This window comes from Silurus aristotelis, assembly GCF_946808225.1.
Source record: "Silurus aristotelis genome assembly, chromosome: 5".
In the NCBI taxonomy this organism is placed as follows: Eukaryota; Metazoa; Chordata; class Actinopteri; order Siluriformes; family Siluridae; genus Silurus; species Silurus aristotelis.
In genome coordinates, this window is record NC_139578.1 from 1,285,194 (window position 1) to 1,305,193 (window position 20,000).

Sequence of the window (20,000 nt, forward strand, 5' to 3'; positions counted from 1 at the left end):
TGGAATCACGGCTAGCACACGTCCTCCCTCCACCGTCCGCCATTAAGATTTAATCGTTATTATTGTCGAGTGATTACGCCGTCTTTATTCCTAATCAGGGCACGAGTGGTAAAAAAACTGTACGTTTTGCTATTTTTAGATTTTCTTTGCTAGCCAGGGGGAAGAGTGACACCTTTATTAACTCTATTATTATTAGGGGCAGGACTTGAATTAATATATTACAAAGAGGTGGAGTCAGAAATCCAAATTCATCTCAATGAGCATATGAGGTAAAAAAAAAAGGACAAAAATTTGTTTTGTTATTGTTTTTTTTACACTCTATAAGACTTTGTGTAAGATCTCATTCAGCCACTATGGTGTTAGTAAAGTCAGGTCCTGGTGGGGGTGAGGTGAGGAGGTCTGGGGTCATTCAGAGCTCTAAAGCAGGAGATCTTCAACTCCAACCCATAGAAAGCAGATCTTAATGGAGCTGGTTGTTTGTGATGCTGGAGCAGGTTTGGGTCTCTTAGTGAAATGTAATTCTCTCATTTTAAACGAGACGTGTGTGGAGCACAGGCTGCTCTGGGTGGTGGAGGTCTAGCCGGACGGTGCGGTACTCCAGGGCCGCGAGCTGAAGCCTGGCCAGGCTGTGAGGTAATGCAGCACTTTAGCAGATGAAATAAAAACCCAAAGCCAAGTGTGATCTGTACGCGCGCGCACACACACACACACACACACACACACACACACACACACACACACACACACACACACACACACACTCACTCACACACAAACAAACACACTCACTCACACACACACACACAAACACACACACTCACACACACACACACACACACACACACACACACACACACACACACACACGGCTAAGATTATACATGAAGGGATTAACGTTTAGAACCATCTAATCTAATTTTGAGTTTTTCAATTTATGAATTATTTTTATATGAATTATGAATTTTTTCTTTAATGTAATTTATTTGATTATTTGTAAATATTCGTTTGTTTGTTTGTTGCTGAATTGGAAAATGGAGTTAAACAGCTGTCTGGTTTTATTTTATTTACCAACCATCAGAAAATAAAGCAGTTGTTGTTATGATGATGACTGATGATGAAGATTATGACAAAGATGATGATGATGATGAAGATGATTATGATGATGACTATGAGGATAATAATGATGATGGTGATGATGATGACGATGATAATTATGATGACGAAGATGATTATGACGATGATAACTATGATGACTATGAGGATAATAATGATGATGCTGATGATGCTGATGACGATGATGATGATGATGATGATGATGACTATGAGGATAATAATGATGATGCTGAAGACGACGATGATGATGATGATGATGATGATGATGATGATGATGATGATTATGAGGATAATAATGACGATGGTGATGATGACGATAATAATTATGATGATGAAGATGATTATGACGAAGATGATAATGATGACGATGATAATTATGATGATAATGATGATGACTATGAGGATAATAATGATGATGGTGATGATGATGATGGTGATGATGATGAAGATGATGATTGCTCTGTGGTGGTTATTTGATGCTCAGTCTCGGTGTAGTCGTGTTAAAGCCGCTTATTTGATTGCATTCCCTCCTTTTTCCCGCTGCAGCTTGTTCTTCCTGTGCAGCTTGAGCCGTGTTTGGAGCAGATGAAAGATGCTGTATAAATAAAAAGTTGTTCTCATTGTTGTCGTCTTACAGACCGGAGAAGCGGCGAGCATTCATTCAACATTGCCTTTCTTTTTATGAAAAACACACACACACACACACACACACACACACACACAAAACCAGTGCATCGGAGCACCTCGCTTTTTACCCACCGGCTTTGAACAGAGATAAATGGCCGGATTACTGCTTCCTTTTCAAGCGGCTGAGTTTGCAGAGGAGTTCAGCGAAGGCGCCCTATTCAAAGCCGACTCCTTTCTCCTGCCCTTCTCATCCTGAGAGAGGTGTTTGCACGACAAGGTGACTTCTCCCTCTCAGGTACAGAGGCTCAGAAAGCCAAACAGAAAAGCTCTTTAAATCTGTATTTGTGGACGCGGTGAAGACAAAAACGGCGTCTCCGCTGACAAAAAAACCCTGAGAACCGGCTCGATGACAGGAGGACTAGAAAAAAAAAAATCCATGTCTCTGTCTGGGCTTTGGGTTTGCACTAATAATTCCTTTTAAACACAAACCAGAGGCTCAGAGAGATCAGAGAGAGACAGGGGGAGACAGAAGAGAGGAATAGAGGAGAAACAAGAGAAGAGAGAGGTCAGAGACAGGAGGAGAGACAGAGGTGGGACAGGAGGAGAGACAGGAGGAGAGACAGAGGAGAGACAGGGGAGAGGAATGGAGGAGAAACAGGAGGAGAGAGAGGGCAGAGACAGGAGGAGAGACAGAAGAGAGATGGGGAGAGACAGAGGTCAGACAAGAGGAAAAACAGGAGAAAAAAGGGAAGCTGAGAGACAGAGGACAGATAAGAGGAGAGACAGGAGAAAAAAGGGAAGCTGAGAGACAGAGGACAGACCGGAGGAGAGATAGGAGAAAAAAGGAAGCTGAGATAGAGAGGGACAGACCGAAAGACCAACGGAGAAACAGAAAAGAGAAATTAGAGAGCCCACAGGGAATGAGAGCTGGTTGAGGGATCAAGACATGCGAGATACAAGAAAGCCCAGAGAGATGAGACAGAGACAGAAGAGAGCTTGGAGAAAGACAGGGGATGAGTGCTCATCATTTAAAACTCAAACCCAGCAAACCAGAACTGCTGGTCATCCCAGGTGATTCATCTCCAGGTCAGGATCTCCGCATAACTCTTCACGACTCTCTGCTCTCCCCTTCAGCCTCTGCTCGTAACCTTGGGGTAACTATGAACAACCACCTGTTCTTCTCCTCACATGTTGTAATGTGGCACGTTCTTGTTGATTTCTTCTCTACTCCATCAGAAGGATTCGACCATTTCTATCCACACAGGCTGCCCAGGTGCTTGTTTAGTCTCTTGTCATTCCAAGACTGGACTACTGCAGCTCTCTGCTGGCAGGTCTTTCCCTGAACACTATTCATCCACTTCAAATGATTCAAAACGCAGCTGCATGACTTGCGTTCAATCTGCCCAAGTTCTCCCACACCACCCCACTGCTGCTCCTCCACTGGGGTATCAGATTCTAAACACAAAAATGGCCTTGCATCATCAGAGACCTCATCACATCTCGTACTGCACCACGCTGTCTGAGATCCCCCAGCACTGATCCACTGGTACCTCCTTCTCTCAGAATGAGACGTAAGTACACTTCAAGGCTCTTCTCTGTTCTGGCACCGAGATGGTGGAATGAACTTCTCCTAGATGTCCGTACAGCGGAGTCCCTGGCGATCTTCAAGCGACAGGTGAAGACCTTCATCTTCCTGAAACACTTAAATGGACACTTTCCGCACAGCACTTTCGTACGTCGCTCTGGACACGGGCTTCTGCTAAATGCCTATGAGATGCATTTAATTGGAATGTATGTATAATTAATATTATAATTATCATTATTATTGTTGTTATTATTATTATTTTTGGATCATTTTTGCTGCAGGACATCATTTTATGCAGCTTTTACTTTACAAAGCTTTTACAATATTATACTTAAAAAAAACTGCTGCACGGTTCATTATATAATAAAACGCTTTTATTTGGAAACAGTGGAGCCGCGCATGCGTACTGGCGGCGGGGAGAACCCGACCCCTCCTCCTCCTCTTCTCTCCAGCCAGCTGCCACCCTGTTGCCAAGCAACCGTGTAATCAGTGTAACCAGGAGCACCGGTGCCGCTATCAAACAATGCTGAAGGTACAAACAAGTGTTTCCTCTCTTATTTTAGTTAATTCACACACATATATATATATATATATATATCTATCTATCTATCTTACAGTACTGCAGTGTTTGTGACTTTTAGGTGTCTTTCGGGTTTCTTTCAGGTGTTTATTTTAGACTCCTTGCTAAGTTTATTAACTCTGACTAGCCGCTAACGCTGGTTAGCTTAAGTTCCGGTTTATCCAGGTTTATTAGTCTGAACTTCCTGTTTTGTTTTGTGGTTATAATGTTTATATATATTAAAAACACTACAAAATACTGACATAAAATAAAAAATTTTGTACTGTAATTAGTCGATTATTAGTATTAATAATAATAATAATAATAATAATAATAATAATAATTAGTGAGAGCTTATGTTGGTGAATGTAAACAAATTATTATTGATTATTGAGACTAGAATATTCAGCTCAGATTTGTTTCCCCGAAACTAAAGAAAGGATTAGAGATTATTTGATTAAGACTGCATGTGTGTTAAATCCTGTCTTATATCCTGCCAATGCCTACATTTATTACTGTATTTGTCTGTTGCAGAGAAAAACATGTCAGAGAGAAAGCAAATGAGTAATAGAGAGAGAGAGAGAGAGAGAGAGAGATGAGAAAGAGACAGACACAGAGAGGAGAGCTGTGAGAAAGACAGGGGAGATACAGATGAGACTGAAGCCATGGAGAATGCAAAAAAGTATTATTTTATCTTAGGCACCAAAGGGTCTCAGTTCAGTGAAGGAGAGAGTGGAAGAGATGATGGAGAAGACAGAAAGGGAGACAGGTGATGAGACCATAAGATCAGACATTGGTTGAGACAGGGAACAGGGGATGTGAAACAAAAATTTACAACAAAAAACACCATTCATATACTGTAATGTGTACTCTCTCTCTCTCTCTCTCTCTCTCTCTCTCTCTCTCTCTCTCTCTCTCTCTCTCACACACACACACACACACACACACACACACACACGAGTGTGTCAGGTGGGTCGAGTGTCTGCAATCCTATACGATGACTGTGGTACTAATCAGGTTTCTGTGGTGCAGAAGTGTGTATTGTGTGTCCACTGATCTCTTTTGTGTTTTTCTCTCACACCTTTTGTGCGCGCACACACACACACACACACACACACACACACACACACACACACACACACACACACACACACACGCGCGCGTACGCAGGGCTGCGGTTCCAGATTCGACGGCAGGACGCAGGCGATGATGGCTGGATTGCTGCAGGATCGCATCGTCCGGAGGATTTCACAGACTCAGCATTCCGTCACACCCTCACCGTCCACACGGAGCGCGCACACACACACACTCGCGCAACGCACTAACGAGCAGGAGCTCACGCGGGGCTCGTGCCAGCCTCCGCCCAAACCTGGTGCACACACACACACGCGCACACACACACTATACATGTCCTATCTGTGTCCCATCTGTCCGTCTGCTTCATGTTTCTCTCTCTCCGTCTCTTTTCTTGTCTATTTGGCTCATGTGTTTGTCTGTCTGTCTTTTAATCTATTTTTCTGTCTGCCTGTTTGTCTATCTGTCTGCCCATCTGTTCTTCCATTTATTTATTTGTCTCTGTTACTCTGTCTTTCCATCAAATTTGGTTGTCTGTTCGTCTGTGCTTTTATATATTTGTCTGTCTCCCTGTCTGTCTGTTGTCTGTCTTTTCTTCAGATTTGTCCATCTCTCTGTCCATTGTTCCATTCATTTGTGTCCGTCTGTTGTCTCTGTGTCCTTCTATCTATCTTTCTGTCCTTTCTGTTTTTCCTTCTCTCTAAATGGCTCTATGCCTGTTTGACTATTGGTTGGTCCATCTTACTGTCTTGCTGTATGTCTGCTTCATTCATCTCTTTTGTTAATTTGTTTGCATTTCTTCCTATTTGTCACATAAAAAAAGCTCTGTATATTTTTGTTTACATCATAATTTCAGTCCATCTGTGTGTCTCACTAATGTGTGTGTGTGTGTGTAGCTCAGGGTCTGGTAGCCACTCCGAGCAGCAGAAGACGGCTGAGCGCAGATGAGTGGGTGCAGGTGAACGGAAACCGCGCTCGGCCCTGCGTCATCTGCAACGAGGAGTTCCGCCTCCAGCCACAGGTACGCATTACCCACAATCCCCTGCTCCACACAGGGCTCCACAAGTCTTACACACTCCCAGACTTCTTCCAGCAAAACAGGAAGGAAAAATTCAGAAAGAACGATTGAATGAAAGAAAAAAAAGGAAAGACAGGCGAGAATAAAAGACACAAAGCAAGGAAAGATGGGATGAAGGACGGGGAAGGAAGGAGACACAGATAGATAGAGGGACAGAAAGAATGAAAGATCGGTGAATGGATACTGCATTGTGATGTAGAATGTGTTCAGTTGTGTCTGATTTTGTTTCCTCCTGAAGCATGTGTTTAAGAGTAAGTCTCGTAGCACTCTCGCGGTCAGGACGACCATCCGGCCAGGAATGCTGGGAAAAGAAAGCCATGCACAGCCACAAAGCCCAATCACCATAGACGCTCATGTAAATATTAGCTCCTGTGTGTGTGTGTGTGTGTGTGTGTGTGTGTGTGTGTGTGTGTGTATTCGACCCTGAGGCTTAGGGAAGGAGCACTGCATTCACTTCAAATCAATTAAAGCGCAATAAGAGCTGCGGTGTGAAAGAGGAGGGATGAAAGGCGATTGGAGGCGAGTTAATAAGCACTTCTCTTCATCGCAGTTGAACTCCTGATTACAGGTTTGGGTTAATCGTGTTTCCCACACACATAAATCAGCAGCCGGAGGAAAAAAAACACAACAACTTACTGACACGATGACTGAACCCTTTTTGTGATCCTGATCTGTGCTACCAGTAATCAAGTACCAGTAATTCTTACTCCCCTTACTCCCGTTACTCCCGTTACTGTTGTTACTCCCGTTACTGTCGTTACTCCCATTACTCCCGTTACTCTCCTTACTCCCGTTACTCCCGTTACTGTCATTACTCCCGTTACTCCCGTTACTGTCATTACTCTCCTTACTCCCGTTACTGTCGTTACTCCCCTTACTCCCCTTACTCCCGTTACTGTCGTTACTCCCCTTACTCCCGTTACTGTCGTTACTCCCCTTACTGTCGTTACTCCCGTTACTGTCGTTACTCCCCTTACTCCCGTTACTGTCGTTACTCCCCTTACTCCCGTTACTGTCGTTACTCCCCTTACTCCCGTTACTCCCGTTACTGTCATTACTCCCGTTACTGTCATTACTCTCCTTACTCAAGTTACTGTCGTTACTCCCCTTACTCCCCGTACTTCCCGTACTCCCCTTACCCCCTTTACTGTCGTTACTCCCCTTACTGTCGTTACTCCCCTTACTCCCGTTACTCCCGTTACTGTCATTACTCTCCTTACTCCAGTTACTGTCGTTACTCCCCTTACTCCCCGTACTCCCCTTACCCCCTTTACTGTCGTTACTCCCCTTACTCCCGTTACTGTCGTTACTCCCCTTACTGTCGTTACTCCCCTTACTCCCGTTACTCCCGTTACTGTCATTACTCTCCTTACTCCCGTTACTGTCGTTACTCCCCTTACTCCCCGTACTCCCCTTACCCCCTTTACTGTCGTTACTCCCCTTACTCCCGTTACTGTCGTTACTCCCCTTACTGTCGTTACTCCCCTTACTCCCGTTACTCCCGTTACTGTCATTACTCTCCTTACTCCAGTTACTGTCGTTACTCCCCTTACCCCCTTTACTGTCGTTACTCCCCTTACTCCCGTTACTGTCGTTACTCCCCTTACTCCCGTTACTCCCCTTACTCCCGTTACTGTCGTTACTCCCCGTACTCCCCTTACTCCCGTTACTCCACTTACTCCCCTTACTCCCCTTACTCCCCTTACCGTTGTTACTCCGGTTACTGTCGTTACTCCCGTTACTAAAGGTATTCCCATTACTGTCGTTGTTGTCGTTACTCCTGTTACTTTTATTACTCCCTTTACTCCTGTTACTTTTATTACTCTCATTACTCTCGCTTTTTTTTTTACTCCCATTAATTTTGTTGCTCTCGTTACTTCCGCTACGCCCGTTATTCCTCCCGCTACGCTTTTTTAACTCCCGTTAACTCATTACTCCCGTTACTGTCATTAGTTTTTTTTTACTTCTGTAAATTGCTTTGCTTTCATTATTCCTGCTACACCTGTTCTACCCGTTACTCCCATTATGCTTGTTATTCTTGTTACTTCTGTTCCTTTCTCTATGCCAGTTACTTCTTATGCTTGTTTCCCCTGTTACTCCCGTTACTCTCTACATACACACACTCACTCAGAATCTGTAGATCAGAACCTCTGAAGAGTCGTAGTTCTATTCATTCATGAACCCCGAAAATACAGGAAGGAAGACAGGAAGAAGGAGGAATGATTGGAGTGGACCTGACACATGAGGCTTTATTACAACAGAAACCATACACACACTCAGTGTCCTCCTGTAGTGTAACATTCCACTCAGTCTCATAACACTGTCCTCCTCTTCTTCCTCCTTCACTTTCTATTCCTTCTCCTTCTCTTTCTCCTCTTTTTTTTCCTTACAGGTTTTACTTACCTGCTCTCACGTCTTCCACATGGTGAGTTCATTATTCACCTTCCATCCACCTTCTACCTCACTACGAGTATCTCTCCTTACCCTGATCCCTCCTTTCTTCCCTATTTTTTTTCAAGCCTCTTCCATCCCTCCTTTGCCGTCCTTCCTTCCTCATTTACTCACCTTCCTTCTCTCCTTCCTTCCTTCCTTCCTTCCTTCCTTCCTTCCTTCCTTCCGTCGCGTCTCTCTTCTCTTCCTTTGTTCCTTCCTTAACCCATTTTTCCACCTCGCCTTCCTCCTTTCCTTTCTCCCTCCATCCTTTGCCTTCTATTTTTACTCCCTTTCTTCTCAGACAGGAAGGGTTTCCTTACACATCCCTTCCTCCCACCCTTCTTCCTTCCTTCCTTTTTCCCCCTTGTTCCTCCTTCTTTTCCTCCCTCATTCCTTCCTCTGCCATGTTTAGGCTTGTTTGAGGAAGTGTCCGCTCTCCTCTGGAAGGAAGTTTTGTCCTCAGTGCAGGACGGCGCAGTACGAGACCCGAGTGATATATGACGGGGTGAGACTCTACAGGGAGAAGTGTGCTCTCAGGTATTACCTCTGTGTGTGTGTGTGTGTGTAACAGCATGAACATGGTAGAGGAATGGACTGAGAGATTAGTATCACAACTGTTAGAAGGACTTTAGCTGAAGGTTGGGGATTTATATAGTGTGTGTGTGTGTGTGTGTGTGTGTGTGTGTGTGTTTTCCCTCAGGATTCAGGCGTGGTGGCGAGGCTGCGTCACACGGAGGTGGTACCGAGACATGAGGAAAATCATGCCAACAAACGGCCTGCAATTCCACTGCAGGTTCTTTGCGGAGAAGGTGTGTGTGGGTGTGTGTGTGTGTGTTTATATGTTTTATAACACATTGTAATGATGTTGCCATGGTAACGTGTATAACCTGTACATTTCTCTGTACTTTTTTTTAATGGCACTTAAAAGCTTTAGACCACGCCCTCTCTCTCTCTCTCTCTCTCTCTCTCTCTCTCTCTCTCTCTCTCGTCTTTTCCATTCTTCCTTTTCTTTTTCTTTTTACTTCTCTGCCCATGCTGTTTCTCTGTCTGATAGTATATCTTTCTTTCTTTAAAAAAGTAATTAACATTTTCTTTTAAACTAATTTTTAGTTACTGTGTGTTTCAGTGTGTGTGTGTGTTTCTGTGCTTGTGTGTTTTTCTGTGTTTGTATGTTTTAGTGTGTGTGTGTGTGTGTGTGTATGTGTGTGTAATGGGACGCAGTAAACCCTGCAGTCCCACACGCAAGGTCAGAATTAAAGGAAGTGGGGTCTCAGGTTAGAGGAAGTGAAGTGGGCGGAGTCACGTGTGTAAACCCTGAATGGGGTTGTGATGGAAGTGTGATGCAATCGCAGGAGCTGAAGGAGAACATGCTGCAGACACTCCACATCGACCTCGACACGTTCCTGCAGGACACGGACGTGAACATCGCCCACTTCAGACACGTCATCCGGCAGTTCAGCTGCCACATCGGCACGTTCAGGGACATGGAGGACGAGTGGAGCGAGACTCAGGAGAAGGTGCGTCTCTCCATTTATTCTTTTACACACGTTTACACCAAAGCCATGGAAGGAGTCTCCAGTGTCAGGAGTGAAGCTGCACACAGGGGTAGGCCATTTCTCAGCTCTTAACCAACTGTCTTTTTTATCGCTTTCTTTCTTTCTTTCTTTCTTTCTTTCTTTCTTTCTTTCTTTCTTTCTTTCTTTCTTTCTTTCTTTCCTTAATGCAAACTAAATGCATTAAAACTAAATGTAACTATAATCAGATAAAATTAGCAGCATTGTTATTTGAAAGATTTGTACAGTAAAAGGGGGAACAGGAGGAATGTTTTTGAGTTGAGTAGCCCCACTGTATCCCTTCACCTTGTCGATTATTCATTTATTTAAAAATAAACATGGGAGAGGTTGCTAGCCGCGCCCCTCGCCGCTAGCTCCCCCCCCCCCCGTCTAAAGTTTGTCCTTCACACATCCAAAACACAACTTCACAACTTGAGTGCGATCAAAAGCGCCGCTTCTCAATAGCCCCTAATCCTACCCCGACCTGCACCCCCCTCCCTCTCTCGGTCCCTGTCTGTCCCCGGCGTGTCCTCACCTGTCCCGCCTCTGCAGATGTCCCGCCGCAGCCTCAATGGGAGCTCGGCTCGGCTCGTAAATCAGTTCGCATTGTACACAGCATTCGCAACACAACACAGCAGCAAACCGCAAGCACACAATCCACACACAATCCACACACAATCCGCCCACAGGCCAGGAAATAAAACCGACAGCAGATCTGTCGCCGCCTTTGTCCCTCATTAGCCGCTGGATTCAAAGAAAATGAAAGCAGGAAGTTTATATTTCACGTCGTCTGAAAACCAGAAAAAAAAAAAAAACCCGAGCCGCTTTTATTTGCTCACCGAAGGCGAAGACAAAGTCGCGCAACTTTCCATTTATGGGCTTCATCGCTCGACCGCAGGTTTCCTCCACACCACACTCGAGCGCGTAGCAACTTTCACCTGGGAATGTGCACTCAATTACACACACACACACACACACACACACACACACACACACGTGCGCGCACTCCTGAGTCAGCACTGATTATTTCTTTATGCTTTTTAATTTGTGAATATATGTAAAGTTTTAATAATAAATAAAGAACCGGATTGGAAATGAACGAATGAAATAGGAAATTAATTTGTATCAACATCAATAATAATTATTAAGGTTATATTAAATGTTTACAGATTTTAGTAATAAAACGTATATAAATGTGGTGTATAAATTTGTAATATTAATCGTATCCTGAATTGAGCAGTTGACGTGTGATGTGTGGCCGAAGGTTTGTGGACATCAGATTTGACCATCGCATTCCCCAGTGGGTCTCCATTTGCCGTTATAATGAGCTCCTTTCTTCTGGGAAGATGTTCCACTAGATTTTGTGTGAGATTCCTTCAGCTACAAGGGTGCTGGAGCTTCGGCACTTTATCCTGAAGGTGTTTCTAGCAGGAGATCTCCTTGTGTGTGTTGACCGTCTGAAGAGGAACCAAAAATGGCTGGATAAAAATAAGGTGTCTATAAAGCGTGCATGTGTTTTTAACACCAATTTACGTTTGCCACAGGCTCTCCGGCGGGACACGCACGACTGTCCGATCTGTCTGAGTCCTCTGAGATGCGCTGAGGTCGTCCTGCTTTCCTGCTCCCATCTGCTCCATCAGTCCTGCCTGAGAGAGTCGGAGCTGGCGTGCCAGGATCGCGACGCCACCTGCCCCCTCTGCCGCAGTCAATACGTCTCTGTACCCGTCACAGACTCCGCCCTTTTAGCATACCACACAAGGTATGGCTCTTAGTCCGAGTTAATACAGGAACAGTTCAGTTAATTAGATCAAACACCAATTAGCTCTGTTTTGCACTTGGTGGTATCTATTTAGCACCAACACACAGTTCAGCATCCGTTTAACAGCAAGCAGAAGATTTAGAGAGGAATAAACGATGCAAAAAAATCCAGCCTCGATTCAAAAAAAATATTTAATGAAACGCAACATGAGACAGAGCAGGAACAACATGGCAAAAAGAAAAGCTGCTGTGATGGTTAGAAGAGCGCATCGCTGTTTTCACAGTAGAACTTAAACTGTCCCTTATGAGCTGCATGATTTTACATTTATGGTCCAGAGGTTGTTGAGGATCATTTAAAAAAAAAAAAAAAAAAAAGTGAAAAAAGATGATTTGCATATTATACAATGACTGTACAAAAGAATCTGCATACTTCGGACGTACGCTTTACAAAACGCACGGTACATTCAGACGTGAAACGTGATGAAGCTCATTTTCGGACGTAGGAAACTCCGCGCTCGTAAACCGGACGTTTGGATCATCAGGTGATGAGTCACAGTGAATTTATAAAAAAAAAAAAAAAAAAAATGGGGCCTGCAGACGTCTCGATTTTAATGCGTTCGAGGCGACGTCCCCACATTTAGAGACACTGGAACGAGCTCAATTTAACGCTTCGTTTTATGGCAACTTCTCTCACACACACACACACACACACACACACACACACACACCATGAGAAGGGTCATCTAGGGAATCATACACACCACCACATGCCTGACACACACACACGCGCTTAAGTATGTGACGACTTTTAACGCGCCCTTAACGGTCTTCTAAGGCATCAGAGGTACATTTCTGGACAAGAAAGAAAAAAAAAAAAAAAAACACTGTACAAAAGATACACAAAGTCGAAAATATATACACACACACACACACACACACACACACACACACACACACACACACACCACATCTCCGCTTATTCACAGCATGAAGAAGGAAAAGTCCTCGCTGAATGTAAAACTCTCTGGAGCTAAACGGAAGTCTGTAAACGTCCTGCTGCAGGAGACGCACTCGTCTGGTGGGGGTGTGTGTGTGTGTGTGAGTGAGAGAAGTTTAGAGCGTCTTCTGATGGCCGTTAGCTGATAGTTTATTCGGCTCGGGTTCTGTGGGACTCGTGGAGAGATTCAGTTTATCCAGACCTGAAAGTAGAGAGACAGATGTGTTCAGGACACACAGTAACAATGTGTAGGGTGTGTGTGTGTGTGTGTGTGTGTGTGTTGATGGCTGGATGTTGGTGTTTATTGATGGTTGGATATTTGTGTGGGTGGGTGGGTCGGTGTGTGTGTTTGTGTGCGTGTGTGTGTTGATGGTTGAGTGTGAGTGGGTGTGTGTTTGATGAATGGTTGGTTGGTTGGATGGTTGTAGGTGTGTGTTGGTGTGTGTTGATGATTGGTTGGGTATGGGTGGTGTGTAGATGGATGGATGGTTGGTTGGGTGTGTGTGTGTTTGCGCGCGTGTGTTGATGGTTGGTTGGGTGTGTGTTGATGGTTGGGTGTTGGTGGATGGATGGTTGGCTGTGTGTGTGTGTGTGTGTGTGTTGGATGGATGGATGGGGTGTGTGTGTTGATGGTTGGTTGGGTGTGTGTGTTGGTGTGTGTTGATGGTTGGTTGGGTGTGTGTGTGTGTGTGTTGATGGTTGGTTGGGTGTGTGTGTGTGTGTTGATGGTTGGTTGGGTGTGTGTGTGTGTGTGTTGATGGTGTGTGTTGATGGTTGGTTGGGTGTTGGGTGTGGGTGTGTTGATGGTTGGTTGGGGGTGTGTGTGTGTTGGTGTGTGTTGATGGTTGGTTGGGGGTGTGTGTGTGTTGGTGTGTGTTGATGGTTGGTTGGTTGGGTGTGTGTGTGTGTGTGTGTGTGTGTGTGTGTGTGTGTGTGTGTGTGTGCGCGCACGCATGTGTGTGTTGATAGTTGGTTGGCTGTGTGTGTGTTGTTGGTTGGTTGGGTGGGTTTGGGTGTGCGTGTGTTGATGGTTGGTTGGGGGTGTGTGTGTGTGTGTTGATGGTTGGTTGGTTGTGGGTTTTGGTGTGTGTTGATGGTTGGTTGGTTGGGTGTGGGTGTGTGTGTGTTGGTGGCTGGATGGTTGGGTGTGTGCGCATGTGTGTGTTGATAGTTGGTTGGCTGTGTGTGTGTGTTGTTGGTTGGTTGGTTGGTTGGGTGTGGGTGGTGTGTTTGTTAATAGATGGTGTGTTGCACCTGTCTATGTTGTGTGTGTGCACGCGTGTTACCGAGCGCTCTGAGCAGCTCCTCTCGGATGGCCGAGGTGAACTTGGTGATGAGGCAGATTGTGGTCACCACGGCGAACAGCAGGTTATACGAGAACACGATGTAGAAATTCCCCAACCAGTTAAAGCGACCAAAATCTCCCAACAAGTCAAACCTTGTTATTCCTGACACACACACAAAAACACACAATTAAACATCTCTGGAACTGCATTTCGTGTGTGTGTGTATGTGTGTTTGAGCAGAGAGTGTGCAGTTTACCTTTCCCACATTTTAAACACATACACACAATCCTATGTAGTCTCAGTGTGTGTGTGTGTGTGTGTGTGTGTGTGTGTGTGTGTGTGTGTGTGTGTGTGTGTAATGGAATTCTGATTCATGCAGTCACTTCTTTTCATCTTTTCAATGGTGCAAATTTTTTCCTGAGTCACACACACACACACACACACACACACACACACACACACACACACACACACACACACACCTATTTGAACAGCTGTGGCAGTAGCTTAGAATATTGTTTATTGTTGCTATTGTCACACTTGCCAGTATGTGATTTCCCCACACACACACACACACACACACACACACACACAGTGCTCACCGAGAGTCCGGGACATGACTGGGAGCGCCGAGCTCAGGACCAGGATGGACACGCAGCAGCCAATGATCTGCAACGGCGAGTGAAAACGCGCATTATCACTCCATCAGTCAATAAATAAAAGAATGACCTCAATGCTGTGATTTTTCTGTTCGTTCATTTTTCATCACTCTATCCGTTTATCACTATCGTTTTTTTTCTTCCATCACCACAAACACTAAACAACATGTAACTATAAAAGGATGAAAAGTCGAAGAAATGGCTAGTTACCAGATAAAACCTGGTGTGTGTGTGTGTGTGTGTGTGTGTATATACTGTGGTCATGGTGGTGTCGTCCTTCCTGGGTGTGAGTCCCTGAAAGATGCGAAGACTGTAGAATCCCAGTACTGACGAGACCATCAGGTAACTGCAGCACGGTTAAGGTCAAACACATACACCCACACCCACCCAAACACCACATATTCATCAAACTGTGTTGGATACATCATGAGGATGATTTCAACCACCGCCTGCACGACACCTAATGCTGAGAGAGACGCGTTCCCGATCTCAGGGTCCTGCAGAGAGAGAGGGGGATAGAGATCCTCTTATTATTCTCATTACACAGAAGGAACATCTAAGCACACACTTAACTGGAGAAATGTACAACACACACACGGCTTTCAGTACACAGTTTGATGCTACATACCATAAGTGATCACATGACCTCATCCCTGAGTATCGTCATGGCAACACACCACCACCACATAATGGTCTCACAGTTTTTTCACCTTTGTGATTGAGGTTAAAAATCCTGTCTGCTCTTTTATTCATCCATCCATCCATCCATCCACCCACTAACCCTACCATTCTTCCATTTATCCATTTATCAGTCCTACCATCCAACAAATTCCTAATCTTTCAATCCCTCCACCTATTTATCAGTCGAACGGTTCATCAACCCTCTGTCCATTAAACAGCACATAAACCTGAACATCCATTTAACAAAGCAACTATCCCACCATCCAACCGCTAAAATAAACGATCTGTTCATCTCATCTGTGGCCACTTCCAGAGCGATGTTCTTCCAAACACACAAGTGAAGTGAAAGTGTACGCGGAGCCGCCGCAGGTGCTTCTGCACACTTCTAAAGAAAAATCCACAAAAAAGCGTCCGCAGGCTGCGTCCCAAACGGGCGTCCCGAAATTCATGATGGGACAGGTTCGTGCGGAGACGTGTGTGCGCCCTTCATCCGTTCTGTAAACACCAGTCCAACATCTGGATCTGTGCTCCAACTGCAGTTGGAGATTAGGCTTGTTATTTCTTGACCTCTGTAGCGCTTCCTGGTTTCGAGGCGTACGAGTTTATTCAGCGCGAGTACATCGCGGCTTACTGCGCTTCCTTAAAAAAAAAAAAAAAAAAAAACACCACATCATGTTTGAACACCTGTTTACACACCGATCTGCGATTTTGGGGAGAACCCCCCCACTTTCTGTTCTCTCTTCTTGTGTCGCTAATCTGTTTGATTTGTTCAAAAAGCCGCTCAAACACAACATCCTCCAACATTTTCTCCCCTCTCCCTCCTCCCGTAACGCAGAACATGTCCGTACTCTCCTCTCCACACAGGTCGCCTCGGGACTCGCGGAATTACCGTGCGCTCCCTTTTTTCCCGGTTGCCAAGTCTGCCACGTAGGTCACGTGATCGTATACGGGGTGTTGCAAAAATGTATTCGGACGCCCGACTTTTTCCAGCCGTACGAGGTAGTAGCGAGACCAGTTTTGTAACACGCCAACAGATGGCAGCACGAGGCTGCACGCACAGGCACAGGGAGCACCGACCGAGCCGTGTGACTGGTGCTGTTCTGAGCACGTGTGCACACGGTCACCGTGCTCCTCACACAATGGTACAAAATGTCTTCGGGTGCTAATACTGAATTTTCCTTTTGAACTAGGTGCTCAAAACCATGACAAATCCAGCTCCATGAAGATCTGCCTTCCATGGGTTTGAAAGATCTTGAGTGGCCTGCTATTGAGATGTTGAACAGGGGATGAAGTGTTCATGAATGAATGAAATCGTATCTGAATGAAATCTCACGCACATGTCGGTGTGTCTCTATAGAAATGAAAGCGTGTTAATGTACCTCCTTCAGAACAATCAGGATCCAGAATACAGGAGATACCGCAATACTTTACACTCTATATCAGAGGAACTGATGGACCCTTGCTGGCCAATCAGAAACAAGGATGTGTTTTACACTGTGTGAGTATCGATGGCACGGAGGTGTAGGAAGGCAGGGGAGGGGAACGGAGCGGTGCGATGCGATGTGGCGCGGCACTGTGTGATGTGAAGCGAAGCGTGGCGCCGATCCAGCTCGTCAAACGCACAAAGACGTTTCCAATTTCGACACGGCCGCGGCTCGTCGTGCCAGGACACGGATCCCGGTACTAATCAAACCGCTGAAGGTCTGCGGCGCGAAAAAAACACGAGAGGGAAAGAAACACAATCTGTAGCGTTGCCTCTGCAGGGCGGGGAAAACACACACACACACACACACACACACACACGTTTGACATCAGATTTTGGATTTCATCTACCTGTAAAAACACGTTCGATACACAAATCAGAGTCGCTTCTAAACCTTTAGCAGATGGAAGCTCAATTCTAATTGGCTGTTGCACGGCCTACGAGAGCCAATCAGTGGCAACCACCGTTACAGCACTCTGTGGGTGATGGGGTCTATTTTATATATTTATATACATGCACAGCAGGTGAGGTGTGTGTGTGTGTGTGTGTGTGTGTGTGTGTGTGTGTGTCGCCTCATCACATCCGAGCGACTCTGAATGCTGTACAATATCAAACAGTCGAGCCGCCAGATACACATCTGATTCACTCGCCATCACACCTGAGCATATCTGGAATTCTATTCATGCTACCGTGTGTGTGTGTGTGTGTGTGTGTGTGTGTGTGTGTGTGTGTGTGTGTGTGTGTGTGTGTGTGTGTGTGTGTGTTCTTACCGTCGATCCTTTCGGTAGTGCAGTTTCATCCACCAGCAGGTACAAAATGTTCAGAGCCACCAGGAACACGGAGACGGCCTACACACACAATTCTATTATATTCAGAAATCAACAACATGATTACACACACACACACACACACACACACACACACACACACACACACACACACACAAGTTATAGTGTGTGCACGTGTATATGTCTTTAAAAAATGTGTGTTTTGTGTAGTTATAGGTGTTATTTTGAGAGTGAGAGTGGTGTTTGCTCTGATGTGTGTTTGTGTGTTTTGTGTTATTTTGTGTATGAGTTTGGTTTTTGCATATATGTGTGTATGTGTGTATGTATGTATGTGTGTGTGTGTTACCGTGCCAGCGAGCAGTATTAACATGACGATGGGGTAGAGAAGGTTCTTCTCCCAAACTGATGCTTTCTTCCTCCTCTCTGACACACACACACACACACACACACACACACACACACACACACACACACACACACACACACACACACACGATACAGTTAAAGGTCTAGAAGTTTCCATGCAGTGATTTTGTAATTAGATTGTGTGCTTCGGTGTAAATCAGAGTGAAATTATTGGCGCCCCCCGGCTCTCACCCAGCTTCCGTCTCTGTGAGCGAACGTTCTGCAGCTCTTTGTGGAGACTCTGAGAGGAGACGGAGAACAGGGACACGGAACCTGACAGGGATTTTACACACACACACACACACACACACACACACACACACACACACACACACACACACACACACACACACACACACACACACACACACACACACACACACACACCAATGAGCGACTCCAACAGAATAATAGAAAACATCTGTGCTGGAAAAGAAAATCGTTTTCATTTCATTATATTCCTTTCTCCATATCCATCCATCCATCCATCTATCCATCTACTTCCTTGTTCAGCTATTCTACCATCTCTCTATTTATCGCTCTCTGTTCAGGTATCTACCCATCTCTCAATTTGTTCATCTTTCTGTTTCTTTATGGGTCTCTGTTCTGCCCAATCTGTCTACACATGTCCATCTATCCATCTATCTATCGCTGTCCTCTCTGTCTATTTATCTCAGTCCAGCTGCCGTCCCTCAATCTCTCTGTCTGCCCGTCTCTCTGTCTGCCACTGTCCCTCTGTCCCTGCCACCGTCCCTCCGTACCTGTCTGCGTTATTATTTGTTCATCCATCTTATTCTTAGAACCTCTTTCCTTCATTCCGTCTCTCATTCATTACATTTCCCTCTTACACCCTCCCGTGTGTGTGTGTGTGTGTGTGTGTGTGTGTGTGTGTGTGTGTGTGTGTGAGGGAAGCGAGACGGGGCGTGTTAAGCTAATCATCTTAATAATCGCATTTTGATCAAAGCGATCAGGGAAGAATGAAAGATCGACGTTTTATTGCGAGCCAGTAACGCTGTAACACAAACTAATTGCTGTGTCTGTGTGTGTGTGTGTGTGTGTGTGTGTGTGTGTGTGTGTGTCCCGAGGCGATCCTCAGCTTTTGAGAAGTGACACAAATGAGATAGGATTTTGAAACTAATAATAATAGCAGCTAAATAAGACTGCGGTTTTCCTGGGGAACCCCTCACACACACACACTGGCATGCCTGCAGGCATACACACACACACACACACAAAAAGGATTTTCTTCTTGACACTCTGCGGTGCTTTTCAAAGAAATTAAACCATTAACAGCGAATTGCTTCCTGATGATCCGAGAAAACCAACGTTAGCTAACTAGCTACTAGCCGCGAAAAAGATGACATCGGTGCTCAGCTAAAGCCGCTCCTGCATTACATCAGCTTGGATTATGCAAAACAGGGAGACGACGCAAGGTCGCTGTGCATCTGGACAACAAGGAAACGCAGGAAATGAGCCAATAACATGGACACGCCCATGCCCACATACACACACAATTAACTTTTGTATGTAGGTTGTTTTGGCACTTGAACGGCCGTCTCCATATTTTGCAACCGTCCTCCAAAGGCAATTTAATGGAGTTGTGATGTCGTTGCCGAATTCTGACCCCACTGTCTGCAGGAGAAAAAATAAACGTCACAAGCCTGAGGCTGAAGTGGGAACCTGAACCGACTGATGTTCAGCAGACTGGTGGGGGTTGTGTGGCGTTTTGGGGAATCACTTCATTTTAACTTTGCTCACCACAATAATTATATCCAATAAACATTCCTTATTGTATCTTCTTCCTCGCAATAACAAGCAGAACTCAGTATCTACAGCGTTCGAAATGGATGTCTAGTCCTTCTTATTCTTTTTTTTTTTTTTTTTTTACTAAGAAAAACCCTCTTTCGGACATTTGACCTTG

The 20,000-nt window shown here is 45.1% G+C and overlaps 2 protein-coding genes across 4 annotated transcripts in view; one reads left to right on the forward strand and one right to left on the reverse strand.

The window, feature by feature from the left end:
* Positions 1–3,192: 3,192 nt before the first annotated feature.
* rnf32 (ring finger protein 32) lies at positions 3,193–11,814 on the forward strand. Of its 2 annotated transcripts, XM_083540882.1 has the most exons (8): positions 3,193–3,857; positions 5,055–5,256; positions 5,855–5,979; positions 8,429–8,461; positions 8,882–9,006; positions 9,170–9,278; positions 9,822–9,986; positions 11,567–11,814. In XM_083540882.1, the coding sequence occupies exons 1-8, from the start codon at positions 3,849–3,851 to the stop codon at positions 11,792–11,794; spliced, it is 996 nt and encodes a 331-aa protein (XP_083397008.1). In that variant the 5' UTR covers positions 3,193–3,848; the 3' UTR covers positions 11,795–11,814. The 2 variants fall into 2 exon arrangements, with proteins under 2 accessions (XP_083397008.1, XP_083397009.1); XM_083540883.1 differs by lacking the exon at positions 8,429–8,461 and having other exon boundaries at positions 3,728–3,857.
* Positions 11,815–11,953: 139 nt separating this feature from the next.
* The window catches only part of lmbr1 (limb development membrane protein 1), a 17,049-nt gene continuing 9,002 nt past the window's right edge, over positions 11,954–20,000 (reverse strand). For both annotated transcript variants that reach the window (XM_083543117.1, XM_083543118.1), the window contains exons 10-17: positions 18,272–18,352; positions 18,021–18,097; positions 17,657–17,734; positions 15,146–15,219; positions 14,978–15,068; positions 14,666–14,732; positions 14,064–14,225; positions 11,954–12,979 (exon numbers count right to left, since the gene is read on the reverse strand). In XM_083543117.1, the coding sequence (XP_083399243.1) occupies positions 12,894–12,979; positions 14,064–14,225; positions 14,666–14,732; positions 14,978–15,068; positions 15,146–15,219; positions 17,657–17,734; positions 18,021–18,097; positions 18,272–18,352 (716 nt within the window). In that variant the 3' untranslated portion in view covers positions 11,954–12,893. The remainder of the gene's footprint in view (positions 12,980–14,063; positions 14,226–14,665; positions 14,733–14,977; positions 15,069–15,145; positions 15,220–17,656; positions 17,735–18,020; positions 18,098–18,271; positions 18,353–20,000) is intronic.

Excerpts from the sequence above, each read along its gene's own strand:
- rnf32 (XM_083540882.1), top strand. Across the intron at positions 5,980-8,428 it reads AGTTCCGCCTCCAGCCACAG|GTTTTACTTACCTGCTCTCA; the intron begins GTACGCATTACC and ends TTTTCCTTACAG. Across the intron at positions 8,462-8,881 it reads GCTCTCACGTCTTCCACATG|GCTTGTTTGAGGAAGTGTCC; the intron begins GTGAGTTCATTA and ends TGCCATGTTTAG.